We start from the raw sequence: 17,311 nt of genomic DNA on the forward strand, positions 1-17,311 counted from the left end.
GACTAGCAGACAGATGTATGGATGGGTTGATGGATTGTGTCCTACTCTTAGGTTCTGAAGAGACTCCAGCGCTTTGAGGATGGCTCTGAGGAGAGGACCCATCAGCCTCAGTTTCCATCTTCTCTTAGTCAAAGGCAGAAGAATCTGATGAGCAGAGGGGCTATAACTTAGTGGTAGAGCACAAAACATGCAGAAGATCCCAGGTTCAATCCTTGACGTCTCCAGTCCCAAGGATTGTAGGTGGCAGGGCTGGGAAGAACCTTCACCAGAGAGTTTGGAGAACTACTACCAGTCAGAGTAGAAGTGGCTGAGCTTGGTGTATCAATGATCCAACTCAGTACACGCATAGTGTGCACTGACACTTGCAGGACTTCATTCAAGGCAGCAGTTGCCACCTCATGTCTGCTTGAACTGACTTTTGCCCCTGGAATGGTTGACGACCATTCCAAATCCATCCTCACGTGACCTAACTTTAACAGCACTGCAAGGAACGTAGTACAGAGCACTTGTTGTAGTCAGGATTAAGGGAAGGAGGAGGGTTTGAAGGAGAGGAGGTACTGATAATATTATCAATTTTGCTTCCAGCGAGGCATGTGCAGCCAAGGCAAACAGTTGTTAGTCTGGATAGCTCCACACTAGTGATTTGGTAAGGGATGGGGGCCTCTCCCAGTTGTGCCTCTAGAAGGAACAGTGCTAATTTTATTCCTGATTGTGCCTCCTTTATGCTTCTGTTCCATAACTAATTTGAGAATGGTTCTGTTCCTTTTGACCCATGGAGCACATCCAAAGAAACAGGTCACTTACCAGCATGATAATTGGTGCAAACTGAGTGAGTGAAAGTGTTTGGAAAGGTGAAAACCACTCAGCTTTATAGTGTACCAGGAAGAGATGTCTTAACTGAGCCTCTAAACACATTGTAAACACATGGCGATTCACATGGCATGTTGATTGCATAATTTTCTGGGAGTGCGTGTGTGTGCAGTGCACTTCCAGTTTTATGCCCAGGTTTCCATGGTGCAGTAAATATTGTTCCACAGCAGTACAACTGGATGCACAGAAACTAGGATATATTTATGGAAATTAAACGATCTTTGGGTGATTTTACTTTTTAACTAAGCATGTTAATGTGTAGAAGGGGTACAGTAGCCAGGATGTTTTCTTTGTTAAGTCCTCCCTTTTGAGTGCTGAGTGGACTTTCAAGTGCTGCAAATTGCACAGAATAAAAAAGTATGTGAAGTAGGAGGATGGCTGGAGTGGTTTTCCTTCCCACCCTCTTTCCAAGAAAAAGACCAAATGCTGAAAGCAAATGAAGATTCAAATACCAACTAGTTTTGGAGATACAGGGGAGAGAAACTATGAACCTATTTCTGTACTGTGCAAGAGACAGCATTTCAAGGGTAAATGGAAAAAGACTCATTTATGTACGGTATTGATGACATTTGGAATATCACCTGTTACTAACATAACCCAACCCCAAACCCTAGTTCTTCAACCAAGGGCAGCACCAAGTAGTAATCATCAAGGATTCAGTGTCCTATTAAGAGGCCAGTTGTTCCATTTATTGGCGATCAAGATAAATGAAAAATGCTGTCTCGGTTCCGTGAGATATTTGTCTGTACAATAAGAACAAAACCAAATTATTGTAAAGCTATTTTTATTCTTCAGTAACCATGTTCAGAGTCTATGTTCTTGTGATATTTGCCCCACCATTTCTGTGTTTTTTTTAATGTGGGTTTTATTTTTTCTGTAATGGACACATAGGGTTGCAGTCAAACAATTGTGACATGCAGGTGACTAGATCCCTTTGGGTCTGAATAGCAACAATTCCAAGGGTTTCCTCTGAGCTGCGACCCTAATGAGAGTTCTTTGGAATGCCTGTGAAAATGCTGTTTGGGTTTATGTGCTTTCGGGAGTGTAATCAGAATTTTTCTGCCCAGCCAGATCTAGAATGCTATGCTGCCTATCATGCAAAGGATGTATTATAGCCGTTCAGTATGGTTTTGTTTATTTTATTTCATAGAAACTGATTCCAGAACAGTTTACAACAATATAAAAGAACAAACACAACATTAAAATACAACATACTAAAACAAACCAACATTAAAAATGGCAGATAAATAAGAATAATGCTTAAATGCCGATGTGATGAAAAGGTTCTTTTTTGTCTGGTGCCTAAAAGATGACACTATTAGGGCCAGATAGAATGCCCTCCTTCCTTGAGGAAGGGTGCCACAGCAAAAGCCCTCTCTCTGGTTGATAGACCACTCACATCTGATGAAGGAGATACTTGGAGGAGGGCACTGGCAAATGACCTTAGAGTACAAGTGAATTGATGATGGTTCACACAGATGTGCCCTGTCCCTTGCACTAGCTGCAAGATTGGTTAGAGTAGATCTGAATCATTACCATGCTCCCCTCTTGTGGGGAACACAGTCCTTTGTGCTGTTACCTAGCTATGCATGTGTGCATTCAACCATACAGGAAAACTCATCTATGTGTGTAGCTGTTGTCCCCTAACAAAGTTACAGGACTTTCACTAATTCTGCTGACTGAATGTCTCATATACTCTTCTCTCATCTCCTTCTTTCTTCTCTACCTTCTGCAAGTTACAAGTGTCCTGGTGTGTCTCATTTTACGCTAGCAAAATCAACAATGAAGACTAGAATGCTGACATTGGGCTCAAAGCTTGCCTACCTAATTGCTGTCATAGCATTGCAGCATTCTTACGTTGCAGTGTGTGATATCATTCTTTACTGATTTTTTTTAAAGAAAAGAATCTGTCACCAAGGTTTAAATCATGTTTATGTGAGGGGGTGTTGTAAACCAGTGTGAGATTGGACTTGCTTTCTTATATTTGCATACCCCCCAACCCTTGCCCTTTAAGGGAACCAGCCATCGGATTAAGACATAGGTTATCTTTAGTTCACATAAATGTATGTATTTGGATTGAGGCACATTAATGGGTTGGGTTGATTTGGCAAAAAAATGTATGCTTGAACCAAACCACTTCACATACAGAAGGGAAACTAAAGGGACGGCTGCTCCTGAGAATACAAATGGCGATAGTTCAGCCAAATACTTTAGCACTTCAAGATGCTCTATGGAGAATGTGTCTTGTTATGTTCACTGTGTACCCCTGCTTATGCCTGTGCCTGCTTTTGTTTCTCCCCAACTGAGAAACAAAAGAAGCCCTATTTTCCATCACAGTTCCAATCTCAAGGTGTTTCCTGCGAGGAAGTGTTGATATTGATAAATATGGCATCACAGCCCAGACCACCTTGCATATTTATTAGTTATAAAGGTACAAAACATTGGCAAACTTTTTTTTAAAGTAGTAATGCATTCAACCATTAGTACTCAAGAGACGATGCAGGATTGTGCTACACCGCAAGCAACTTTGCTTACATATACATTTGGTTGCCCTTAAGCCCCTGAGGGCCGGCTGAGTGCATGATTGCTGATTATGTCTCTGAATAACATCCGGATGGCATTCATTTCAGGGAGGAAAATATGCAGAAAGAGGAGGAAACCTTGCAAACGGAGCAAAAGAAAACACCTCCTGAGCCTTGGCACTCCATGTGTGCAGGGATTTAAAACACAATGCACTACTGCCTTGAGAGAGTTTTACTTAAAAACAATCAATTGTGCAATGTGACCTATTGTCTCGTTCAGCATGGCACCTCTGCATTTTTCAGCAACTTTTTTCAGAGCAGTGTCAAAAGAAAAAAGGCCTCTCTTGCCCATCCTGGCATTTTGAAGGTCCTTACTCCCGTTCAAAATAACCCAGATATAGATGGGGAGAAGTCTATGGGATAAAAATTAAATTCCACTAAACACAAAACAAATTAGATTATTAACTAAACAAATGGATCATCTCTGGATTATCCAGTTTCAAAATTACTGTTTTTCATTGGAAAGGGGTCTTTCATTCCTGTATTGGCTATGGGAGAGTTCCTTTTAGTCAGCGAATACTCTCTTCAAAGCAATCCTGCACTCTCTTGAAGAAGCACACATGTTCATGGAGCCATCATCCTAAGCAAATGAGAGCGATGAAAAGGAAAACGTTTTGACATCAGTGTCAAACAGTGTTACTGTGGTTCAGTAGGACTCTATGGAACGTACGCAGCCTTTCCTACCCTCTGCAGCCCCCTAACCCTCCAGAGCCGATTTGGGGAGAGGGGGGGAGGGGAACTGTGGTGGGATTCTGCTGTGCTGGTGGATGCTGTTGGTGGATGGCAGATGCGCACAATTGGATGTCGCCCTTAGTCTTGTACCTGGATTCAGAGTCTACTCATCCATAAATGCATTAACCACAGTCCACAGATCAGTGAGAGAGGGAGTCAGGTGGGTGTTTGATCCAGTAATCCCCCACACATCCATGTACTCAGTTGCCAAAATGCAGTGATGCCAACCTATCAGTGGAAACAGGTCGATTCCACTTGTGGATCTTCATCACTCCCCAGGAGCAAATAAGTGGCGATCAGTACCGCAACAGAGGGTGAATGTGTTACTTTTATTTTAAATAATTTAAAATATGAGCAACATATTTCAATCAAATTTGAACTTGAAGAACAGTGTAATCCTGAATTTGGATTTTATCATGAGGAAACCAGTTTGCAAGTGTGAAAGCCCTGTTTTAGCTCCCTTCCCATTTCCCAAGTAATGGAGAGATGTCAAGCAATGGGATGCAGTATAAAACCAAGATCTCATTTCAGTGCTCTAAATATCTGATAGGATTTTCTCCACAAAGCATGAGTCCATGGCATTGTGAATATTTGTATTCCACTAAGATTTACATAGTCTGGTGTGTCGTTAATGAGCAGCATGGAACGCTTATGTCCCTGCTTTCAAGCATCTCCACATGGACTGTTGTGGAGTTGTTGTTTTTACTATTTCTGTAGGTGAAAAATGCCCTGTAGTATTTTCTTTAATATTGATGCCATTATGCTGCTTTGTCAGGGATAGACTTGCTTTCTGTACCATTGGCAACATCTGGGTCGGAAAGTCCTTAGAAAAAGTTCAGACCCCCATAGATAGGGTGCTCATGTGTCCTGCTTGAGGACACATGAGCACACATTACATATGAGGACAAATAGTCATCTATTTGAAGGGCTGTCCAGTCCATCTAGTCTGAAGGTAAAGAACCATCTGGTTTAAAGATAAAGAACCATAAGAAGGGAGAATGGGATCCTGAAGTTGCCCATCAACAGTTCGCACCTGGCCAATTGACTGAGCAGGCACACAGGTCATCTGGTCAGACTTCCCCCCTATATTGTAGTTCTTTTTAAGATACTGTAATTATTTCAATGTGCATCTACACCTATGAATCACCACATGTACATTTTATTCAAATCTGTGTTCTCTTTTGTCCGCTTTTTTGGTGCTGCACAAGTGTCTCCCCCCCCCCCCCGGTATTTCTAAACATCGGCCCATTTTCATTTTACTGGAACTTTCTCAAGAAAAGAAGCTTCTTAAGTAAGATGTCCTAGACCCCATTAAGATGCTGATGTAGATAAAGAATTAAGGAAGTTAAAAAGCCTAAACAAGGATGTTGATTCTGTGAAATGCGGGCCTTATTTCAGACCTTGAATGATGGCTGGCTACAACATAGTGGCGCCTTAAAAGCGGGGGACTATGTATGTGCAGTTTGTATATCACAGGGAGAAATGAAAGACAGGCTTTCCCCCCATTTGCCAAGCCGAAAGGCAGTTAATCCTCACCGTAGTTGTTCTGTGCAATTACTTATATGTCTGGCATTGAGGGTTCCCTTTGCTGCAGTCACATGCCTGCTGGCAGGCCGCCAGTGGAATCTGATCTCTCTCTGAGGAAACACTATCAGTTGCAGATGCAGCCACGGTTACCAGAATAGTAAATAACAAGTCACAAGACTCGAGCTAGCCTTTCAGTGAAAACAAATAGTTTAATATCTTGGTATTAGAACAGAAACTGTTTCATATATAGATATAGATATACACACACACCCTTCCTCCAACCCCCCACAACACGTTACTCAAACTGAGTAAGCTTTCCGAGGGGTTTGCCTTGCTAAAAACAGAACCCAGAAGCCTCATTTTGTTTTGAGCTTTCGATTTTACCTCAGGCTTTAAAAATTGGCCGAGCCTCCACGATGCAAATGTAGGCTTCAGTTTTAAGCTGTTTTAGACCGCTTTCTGATATATGGTATCTCTCCGTCTAGCCCAAGGGAAAGAAAGTTAAGAAGCTTGCTTGAGTCTGGTGTTTGCCTTGAGTCTGCATTGTGGATATCATAATGGAGTCAGCATTGCTAAAGAGGACACCACACTTTCTGTGACGCTGCAGGCCACTGAGGGCTGTGTTCTGACACCCTCATTCCAATTATAGCCTATCATTTATGGGCCTTTTCAGATAAAAGTGTGCGTGCGTGTGTGTGTTTTACTCAGGGACTGTGCAGTTGAACCCCATTTAATGTGATCCTAAAGGAAGGTCTTAAGTTCCCAGAAAATCATCTTTTCTCTGCAGTACTGAGTTCCTGAAGAAATCCAGAGTAGCTGGGAAAATACATCCTTACCTGACCACACCTTTGGCAATTACTGTTTCTGAAGAAATTATTGTTGTGTGTCTTGTGGCTGTGATAGTGTCACAGGTACTGAAATGAATATTGCCAGTCACTTCTCCTCCAGCTCACACCATTCAAAAGAAATTTAAAACATTATTTGACTTATCTCTCCCCTCCCAGAAATGGCGTGCATATTCCAACCAATCTATATTTAAACACACACTGTGTGTGTGTGTATGTGTCTATATTTAGACATATACACACACAGAAAACCAAACCACAACCACTCATTTTGCTCCAGTGACAATTGCTACCCTTTCTGCTTGCATTGGATTGTAGCTAGCAAAACTTTAGCACAGCAGTGGGGATGTTTTTTCAGCCCAAGGGCAGAATTACCTCTGGGGAAGGACATCGGGGGGGGGGGTGCATGCCAGCACTGTGTGAGACCACCCCCACTTATGGCATGTGGCCCTGACATGCTTGCCTGGACCCCATCCACATATATATAGACCCCATTCACGCACACACAAAATGCACCCCCCCACACACACACACACACAATTGGTGTAACCAGCTCCTTGTCTTTCCTGATCAGGGAAAGTGCAGAGCGAGCAAAGCCCACTGAGCTGCTGGCTTTACTGCCCCCCTCACCTTTCTTGATTGACAAAGGTGAGTAAGGAGCAAAGCTGAGTGAGCGGCGGCCCTGAGGAGTGCTTCTCGAGGTCACAGCCCAGTCGGGGAGCTGCTCTCCCTCTCCTTTCCCTTCTCCAAGAGGGTGGGGCTTTGGATCAGGGAGATCTTCTTTGGAGGCCTTTGCAGGTCAGATGGGGTGGCCTGGCGGGCCAAATTCAGCCCGTGGGCCAGAGTTTCCCCAGCTATGCTCTATAACAATTCAGGGTGTGATATATTCTGAAAAGGCTCCCTATCTGTTTCCTTCTAACTTGGAAAGAGAGAGGGCATCCACTATGGGACCATGTTCCTTTCCCTATGATGAGCCTTTAGCTTGCTATTTAAAGAATGTCCACCCTGATAGCACCAAGCTAAGGAAAAAATTACTCTTCATTACTCTTTGAGGACGATGGAACCCTGCAGTACCATTAGAACAATGGGATATGAGACAATTCACTACTGCAGAACTTAAACCACATCATAGGGTGATGCAAGGATAAATGAGATAAAAACAGTATTTTTGAAATAAACCACAGCATAGGGTGATGTAAGGATAAATGAGATAAAAACAGGTATATGCTTAAAGAAGTACAAAATCTATAAGGATGCCCAAGAGATCCCCCATCCTCCGAATTGTCCCCTGGATTTGGGGATTTCAAATGACGATCTTGTTTGCAGAGTGAACCAATATGCCAATCTTCCTTTTTCGATTTGAGTTTTAGATGAATTTGTTGAACTCAAATGTTTTCTTTATTGATTCATTTATGCATATAATGCTGACTATCATACATGTCACTTTAAAAAGGAGAGGAGAGGTCCTTACTCCAGGGGCCTTACATTCTAAAAATAGATTCAAGGGAGAAATCAGAGAAAAGAGAAGGAAATGGAGCCAGAAGTAAACAAGAGAAGATTTTGTAGTTATTTCCATTAGACATACTTTAGCTTAGCTATAGTAGAGCAGGGGCGGGCATCTTGTGGCCCTCCAGATGTTTTGTCCTACAACTCCCATCTGCCTTAGCCAGCATAGCCAGTGGTGTGGGATGATGGGTGTTGTAGGCTAAAACATCTGGAAGGCCACAAGTTGCCCATTCCTGCAGTAGAGTTTGGGACCAGGAGGTTGTTTCAAAGACTTAATGGAAAAGATGAGTTTTAAAGGAAGTATGAGAGGTAGTCTCATGGAGGCATTCTGGGAGGCAGTTTGAGACATAATGGGCTACAAAGATATAAGGGAGCATGAGACTTTCAGAAGGTCAGGGGTGGTGGAGCTGGATGAGTGATTGTCACAGTTAGAGTTGGGCAGGTGGCAAGGGCATGGAGGGTTATGAAGATAAGGACTAGAAGCTTGTGTTGGATCCAGGAGCAGACAGCAAGCCAGTGTAGGGATTTAAAGAGGAATGTCACTTGTCAGAGCAACAACACAGGAGAATGATTTTTAGCAGAATGCTGAGACAATGGAAGACCAGAGAGGAGAGGACTGCAGTAGTCAAGACAAGAGATGACCAAGCGTGGACAAGAATTTTTGCCAAGGGACAGTAAAGGGAGAAGTAACATGATTTAGTGACAGAGTGAATATGGCGACAAAGAAGAGCGAAAGGTGTCAAAGAGAAAGTCATGGCTATGTGCCTGATCCTAAAGGGTGGGTGGTGATATCAGTGAACAACACTGAAGAGATTGTAATGGAGGAGAGAAGAGTAAAATGGACACCTATTGTTGTGAGAGCATAGACAGAAAGTTATTGGAACCATTCTAGTGTTTACTAGAATGGTGTTAATGTTTGGAAAATGCCAAACTTAGTAAGTCATTTATATCAAGAAATTTTACCTGAAACTTTCAGTGGCTAAGACATGGTCAACTAAGGCCTCAGGAAACCAGACCTATGGGTTGTTTGATTTAGAATGTAGGATAGCTAAGAAAAAATTATCTAAATATATGAGATACTCACAACACCTTGAAAACAATGCAGTGATTACTCGAAGCCAACATGGATTTGTCAAGAACAAGCCCTGCCAGACGAATCTGATCTCATTTTTTGATCAAGTCACCTCCCTTGTGGACCATGAGAATGCTGTAGACATAATATACCTCGACTTCAGCAAAGCTTTCGACAAAGTGCCCCATGATATCCTGATGAGCAAACTAGCTCAAAGTGGGCTAGATGAAACAATGATCCGGTGGATCCACAGTTGGCTACAGAATCGGACTCAAAGAGCGCTTATCAATGGGACCTTCTCAAACTGGGGAGAGGTAACGAGTGGGGTACCGCAGGGCTCAGTCCTGGGCCCAGTGCTCTTCAACATTTTGATTAATGACTTGGAGGAGGAGGTGCAGGGAATGCTGATCAAATTTGCAGATGACACAAAATTGGGCAGGATAGCTAATACTTTGGAAGACAGAAACAAAATTCAAAGTGATCTGGATAGACTGGAGCGCTGGGCAGAAAACAACAGAATGACATTTAATAGGGATAAATGCCAAGTTCTGCACCTAGGAAAAAGAAACCAAATGCACAATTACAAGATGGGGGATACGTGGCTTAACAACACTACAAGCAAGAAGGATCTTGGAATTGTTGTTGATCACAAGCTGAATATGAGCCAACAATGTGATGTGGCTGCAAAAAAGGCAAATGCTCTTTGGGGCTGCATTAATAGAAGCATCGCTTCCAAATCCTGGGAAGTACTAGCTCCTCTCTACTCAGCACTGGTTAGGCCTCATCTGGAGTACTGTGTCCAGTTCTGGGCACCACACTTGAAGAAGGATGCAGACAAACTGGAGAGGGTTCAGAGGAGGGCAACAAAGATGATCAGGGGACTGGAAACAAAGCCCTATGAGGAGAGACTGAAAGAACTGGGCATGTTTAGCCTTGAGAAGAGAAGGCTGAGGGGAGATAGGATAGCGCTTTTCAAGTACTTGAAAGGTTGTCACAGAGAGGAAGGCCAGGATCTCTTCTCGATCATCCCAGAGTGCAGGACACGGAATCATGGGCTCAAGTTACAGGAAGCCAGATTCCAGCTGAACATCAGGAAAAACTTCCTGACTGTTAGAGCAATACGACAATGGAACCAATTACCTAGAGAGGTGGTGGGCTCTCCCACACTGGAGGCGTTCAAGATGAGGCTGGACAGCCATCTGTCAGGCATGCTCTGACTTGGATTCCTGCACTGAGCAGGGGGTTGGACTCGATGGCCTTGTAGGCCCCTTCTACTACTATTCTGTGATTCTAACAATTAATAATAGGAGCCCTTCAGGACCTGATTAAATTTCAGCCATTTTATACAAGCTCATAAAGAACAGAAAAGGACACGTCGGGGAAATTTAGGTTTTTCAGTAAAAGAATAGAAAGAGGACACATTTTGGAAGTTAGTATCCTATGGCATGGAGGTGGTAAGAATTTTGGTACAAGCATGAATATTTGCGGAACCTCAGGTAGCATACTTCTCTGAGATTTGCAGAGTAGATATTGAACAGGAGGCCCTAGCTCTACAAGCCATATGTTTTTAAAAAAACTTCAAGCCCTACTAAAATGGCACACAGTATCACCACAAGAAATTGAAACCCTAATTGCTAGGCTAACATCAAAAAAACCCATCCGAGAAGGATATGATACCAACAGAGCTTTATGAATATCTGTCTGTCTATCTATCTATATATACATACACGAATGATCTAATATTGGTATCTCTAACTCACCTGAAGACACCTCTTAAAAGGTTTATATTACAGTATAAGGAGGAAAAACATAAGATAAATTACTCAAACATCTAAAGAAATGACATTTGGCAATCATTCATCTAAATATAAATAACAAACAGATGGATCAGGAGTGAGCCGAAGGTAGATTTCCAGATGTTCTGGACTTCAACTCCCACAAATCCCTGCCAGCATGTCCAATGGTCAGGAATGCAGGGTGATGAAGTCCAAAACATCTGGAGATCCACTTTCCCTGTAATAGATTATGTCAGTGGATAAGGGAAGTGAACAAGGAGAGGAAGGACTGGGAGGAAAGATGAGAAGTTCAGTCTTGAACGTACTGAGCTTTTGATGACAAATTGAGTATCTGGGCAGAAATAACAGAGAGACACTTGGAGATGTGGGACTATAGAGAGGTGGAAAGTTCTGGGGCAGAGAAGTAGAGTGAAGTACCAGTGTGTCATCAACATATAGGCAGTACTGAAAGCAGTGGGATGTGATGAGGTTACCCAGGAACAGTGTGTATTCTTTGGTTACTAATAAAATGGCAACTTACCTCAGCATAAAATGGTGCCTGGAGCTATATATTGTAACAGATTTGTTACTGTGATGACTTAGTCTTTTTCATCTTTTTAATTTAGAACAACAATTTGTAATCTCTACACCATGCCACGGATTGCAGAACCTGTTTGGCTTACCATGATGTCAGGGATGCCTGAGAAAAACCAACTCTGCCATCGCTTTATGAAGGAGTTTACTTTCTTAATGGAACAAGCCTCCAAGAACCAGTAAAGCATTCCTTTTTTCCTTTCACTTTCTTAATGTTGTAATGTTAAAGATCAACATGGTAGATTAGCTGGAGAGTGAAGTGTAGGTGGTCTTTTAAAAAAAAGCCTTCTCCAACCTGGTGCCCTCTGGATGTTTTAGACTACAACTCCCAGTATTCCTGACCATTGGTCATTCTGGCTAGAGCTGATGGATGGGAGTTGAAGTCCAAAACATCTGGAGGGCACCAAGATAGGGGAGGCTGATATACAGGGAAGAATGGGAATATGTGTGGTGAAAAGGGCATGTGGTGATATGTGGAAAGCTACCGTTTAAACCAAAGGAACAAAGGAAGCTATTACTAACTGAGCAGAATTTCAGTAAGGATAACATGTATAACAATGTCTTGATCCTATAAAAAGCTGCAACACTCTTGGAAAGAGAAAATGGCATACATCGTGTTCCAAAGATGTACCCCCAGTAACAATAGAGGGTGAAAGTGCAGATGAAATATATACTCCTTTTCTCATTTTCTTTGATAGCTTGAATTCAGATTTAGACTGGGTTCATGCAACACGCTAACCCACACTCAGTGGTTGAATGTGGGTTGTTGTTGTACTGTGGGTTATCATGTTATGTGAACGCAGCACATTTTCCTCAGGGTGGCTTGTTAACCATTGAGTGTGGATTATTTTTCTTGAACAAGCCACTTTAAGAGCCCATGGTTTGTTGTTGGGTTGTTCACGGTGGTTAACAAGCCACACTGCATGGTTAACAAGCCACTCTGCAGAAAATGCACTGTGTTCAGACATTGCAGTAACACAGAGTTCAGAAACACCCCATAGTTCAACAACAACCCACACTCAACCACTGAGTGTGGGTTAGCGTGTTGTATGAACCCAGCCTTACTTCGCTTCAGTGCAATCTTATAATGTCTACTCAGAAGTAATCCCCACTGAGTTTAGTGGAACATACTCCCAGGTAAGTGCGTATCGGATGCTAATTAGTTAGCATCTAAAAAAATGTTAATAAACCTAGATATGGTTTTACAAAACAAAGTACTTTTTTTTTTTTAAAGCACACATTTTGTTTCTTTGGAAGTTTTAATAGGCAGCATTCATGGACTGAAAACTAATTATCTGTTATTCAGCCCATATCCTTGATAGTGTAAAAATATATTTTAAGTAAATAACTTTCATCTCAGCTGCCTGGGAACTTTTTGACCTCGTTAAGTCAAAATCATACAGTGTTCTGAACTAATTAGTTTTAATGTAGAATTAAAAAAAGAAAAGAAATCTGAAATTGTGGCCTCCTTTTAAGACTTTGAGCCAATGAGACCTGATGGCTGCCTGATAGGACAAAGATGTGCCTGGAGAGACAGGAAAATTTAAGACAAACTGCCAGACCATATAACTTCCAAACAGAACTGAAACCAGATGTTACCACTGACCATCACCAGATGTTAACTGTGTTTTCTCATCTATTAAAGATGGAACCATAATAAAACCAAACAGTGCAATACTATAGCCAGATTTCAAAAAAACTATTTCAGGGTGCTATTTAATGGTGCGGCGCAATAAAGCCTAGCTGCTGAGTCCCTATAAAAGCTCTGATCTTCCCCTCCTTCGTTCTTGTCTAAAACAGTGGGACATTTAAAACTCTAGCTGCGCAGAGTGCATGGTCTTAAGTGTTGTGGACACTACAGATTTTGAAATCTTTCAGAAAGGCAACGTTGTAGAATTAAAATAAGTTTTGAATTTCATAGCAATGATGTTCAAAGGCTTCTAATGCAGGAGATCCAGGGTGAACAAGCTATGGCTTCTCTGTTTAGATCATGTGACAACTCTGCAAGCACATTTCCACTGCACAGATGCAGCTCGTTCCAATAAGGAAAATAGTATTATGCATAGGAGTTGTAGAGATACATCAGACTCTATCCCCTGAACCAGTGGTCCTTACTCAAGCTCTTCCTCCTCTTCTACAGCAAGCAAAATGCTTATTACATAATGGGTTTCTCTTCGTAGAAGTGAATTCAAAAAAATCCCGAGTGTGGGATTTTGGATTATGTCCAAAATTAAAGTATAGGCCTTTTTTTCTTTCAGATTTTTACCAGCTCTTCTGACTGCAATATTGACAAACCATCTGGCTTGGGTCCCAACTGTCATGCCAAATGGCCAACCACCCATCAGAATTTTTCTAGAAAAGCATTCCTCACAGAGTGTGGACATGTTGGCCAAGTCTCATCCCTACAATCCATTGTGGGCACAGTTAGGTATGTCTGAAATTACCTCATGATATTTATTCCACGCTCAAAATACCATTTTTGTTAAACTACTTGATATAATAGGAAAACCATTTGAGTGGAAGTAGTCAGGGCGGGGGGCAGTGGCAGGGAGGGAGATTGAGTAACATTCTTCTGCTGCATTGGGTTAAACAAAATAAACAAGAACTAAAACTAGCCTGTTCACTACGCCGTTGTATTTCTCCCTCTCTACCCCATAGTTCCACTTGTTCCTCTTGCCTCTTACTATATTTTTTATTTTATTCCTGACCCTTATTTTATTTTATTTAAAATATTGATATACCGCCCTTCATTTCTCAGTTCTAGGGTGGTAAACATTGTAAACCACAAAGTAAAGCAGAAGATTAAGCAGGATAATCAGAAACATCACAAGCAAGATTTAAAATCTGAAAGACCTTTGCCTGACAGACACCCTGGGGAGCTCCTGCCAATCAGAGTAGGCTAGATGGGGTGATGTCTAAATTTGTTTTTTATTCTCAGATCCATAATTCTTCCCTGTGCAAATCCCTCCTTCGTACTTTGGAAGGGAAGCATTTAATTCTGAAGTATTTTTCTTTTCTGATAAAAGTTACATTCTTAAAGTCATTTGTCAAGACTCCTACAATCTGACCCTATGCATATGTTTTCAGAAGCAGTGGTATGGTAGAGCATGGGGCGGAGTAGATTCTTTTTTCAACTAAACCTAATAAATTGGATATTGTGCTATATACTGCTGCTGTTTTGGATTTATACATACAGCTGCCTGCCTTGTTGGACGACACTTAGTGGTGTGGCTATGGGGGCCTGTAATAATAAACTCGTGCATTCAAAATTTAAGTCTACATTACTGTTCAGAAGTAATTGCTGTTATGGCGAAAGAGGCTTGCTCCCAGGAAAGTGAGCATAGGATTGCAACCTTTGTTATACAGCAACTTGGCAAAGACTCCTGTGGGCAGGGATGACCGTGGTAGCCATCCCGTGATTCTAAGTCCCACAACTGGAGTTGACTCTGATTTAGTATTGTTTTTAAATAGAACAGGGCCACAGAATATTTGTGCAGGTAAGGCTTTGCTCTCATAGCCATTCCAGCAAACTAATTTATGAACGTATACACTGAAGATCTCTATTAAGCCTATTGTCCATGTTTTGGAAATGTCAGGATATCAGATTTTCAGCCATGACACTGCATTTTTAATGTAATATGAATATTAGCATGCTTCTTTTATATTCTGTGCCATAGGAGACCTCTATGGAGCTATTGGGTCACCTGTGAGACTATCCAAAACCATTGTGGTTGGCAAAAGACAGGATCTTGTGCAACGTTTGCTTTATTTCCTTACTTACTTCATACGGTGCTCCGAGCTGCAAGAGACTCATCTTCTGGAAAATGGAGAGGATGAAGCCATAGTGATGCCTGGCACAGTGATCACCACGACGCTAGAGAAAGGGGAAATAGAAGAGTCTGAATATGTGCTGGTCACAATGCACAAGAACCGAGTCAGTTTACCCCTTCAGGAGTCTGAAGAAGTCAGGCCTTCTAACTGCAGCTGCAAATATTGCAAGTGCCCTCTTAACCCTAGTGAAAATCCAGAGGGTGTTTTAGGACAGGAGGGAGAGGATTCACAAAATGCCACAAAGATGGAGATGGAGGCTGCTTCAAGTGAAAATAGATCAGTGTCTACTGACTGCCAAGAAAGGCCTGATGATGTTAAGCAATGCAAAGAGATGTTGACCTCTTGCCTGGATGTAAAGTTAGAGAGAGTGATTTTTACAGGATCAGCCTCAGTGGAAACTTGTGCCTTGGCAGAATCCAGATTGGAACCAACAGGTGGATTGTGGAAGAGTGAGAAATCATTGGATTCTCACAATCAGTCTGTTGAAGTCATGAGATCAACAAGTACAATGGTAGAGAAAAAGCCGCCTGATAAAATCTCATCTGATGCAATTCCTTGCAACACGGCTGAGGCTCAGACAAAGGTGACTTTCCTCATTGGCGATTCCATGTCACCTGATTCAGATATTGAGGTCCGAAGTCAAGCAGTAGCAGAACAAATGGCCAGGCACACCAACGAAATGAAGACTGAGGAAAGAGTAACTGCTGATCAGAATTGTGAAGCAAGACAACCCCTTGAGGACCAAAAAAGAGATCAGAATACACCTGAACAGTTCCCTCAGGTTGCCGTTGAGCTCCAGAACTGGAATCCTTACAGTGCAGAAAATATAAGTCTGCTTGATGAGTATTTTACTGAGGAAGGTTCAATTGAAACCAGGACTATTGATGATATTCCAGTGAAAGCAACAACAGACATTCTAGATCCTAGCAGTAGCTTAGAATTTCCCTCCCAAATGTGTACAAAGAACAACAAATCCGCCAGTGAATTTTGTAAATTTATGGAATCTGTTCGTCAAGAGACTTGCAAAAACTGTTTTGCAGAGCAGGACCAAAGAGACAAGATCTCTATGTTTGTCCCCCATGGGGACAGAGAGAACTTAGAAAAAAAGGCTGACCCAGCTGTGGATTGGGACATTCCAAGAAATGAGAGTTCTGATAGTGCCCTTGGTGACAGTGAAAGTGAAGATACAGGTCATGATGTGGCCAGAACAAGCAGTAACTATTATGGGGCAGAGCAGGAAGAATGGGCAGAAGAAGAGGATATACCTTTTCCTGGGTAGGTTTTTCCTATGGAAATTAGAACTTGGTCAAATCTATGTTATTCACTACATTCCTACAAAATGGTGGCCTTGGATGTAGTTGCCCAATATGGCATCTAGAGAGAGAGAGAGAGAGTGTGTGCGCATGCACGCGTGTGTGTATACACCCCCCCCCCCATGGTTAGTACTTGCAAAATTGATACGAGGGGACAGGTTGTTTAGAGAACATACCATGTTTTCTTCATGCAAATGATACATTGATTATTTCAGCTGGGCTTCTTCCAAGGCACTAATTTAAGCAATGTAGCAATGTAAGAGATGCTTATTTCACCGAGGCTGCAACTTAAAAGAGGCTCTAATTACCTTTCACACTTTGTGGGGTATACTGCTAATTTAGGAAAGGCTATGAAAAGAAATGTACTTGACCAAGAAAAAAAGTTTTACAATTATTAATTTCAGCACTGGTTCCTATGGTTTTCTTACATTTGTGTAGTTCATACTGTCCACAAACTGGTAGTTTATTTTACCCATCTTTTAACATCGAATCAACAATGAAGATGAGATGATTTGGACTAAGACTGAAATCCATCATACAGTTGAACGTGACAAAGTCCCACTGGAGTCAATGGGACCTAAATGTACATTAACTGTGCAATAGATTGCACACTATAGCATCTCACTGAATTAGAGAGAAATCAGTGCTAGTTGTAGTATACATG

General features: G+C 41.9%; 1 protein-coding gene across 5 annotated transcripts in view; it reads left to right on the forward strand.

Moving 5' to 3' along the window:
- Nucleotides 1-17,311, forward strand: part of FNIP1 (folliculin interacting protein 1) — a 104,695-nt gene that overhangs the window by 76,567 nt on the left and 10,817 nt on the right. For all 5 annotated transcript variants that reach the window (XM_084838867.1, XM_084838868.1, XM_084838872.1 and 2 more), the window contains 3 exons: nucleotides 11,536-11,682; nucleotides 13,762-13,931; nucleotides 15,181-16,609. In XM_084838867.1, the coding sequence (XP_084694993.1) occupies nucleotides 11,536-11,682; nucleotides 13,762-13,931; nucleotides 15,181-16,609 (1,746 nt within the window). The remainder of the gene's footprint in view (nucleotides 1-11,535; nucleotides 11,683-13,761; nucleotides 13,932-15,180; nucleotides 16,610-17,311) is intronic.

This window comes from Heloderma suspectum, chromosome 2 (assembly GCF_057233095.1).
Source record: "Heloderma suspectum isolate Gila_16-S chromosome 2, 16-S_ref, whole genome shotgun sequence".
NCBI classification, from domain to species: Eukaryota; Metazoa; Chordata; class Lepidosauria; order Squamata; family Helodermatidae; genus Heloderma; species Heloderma suspectum.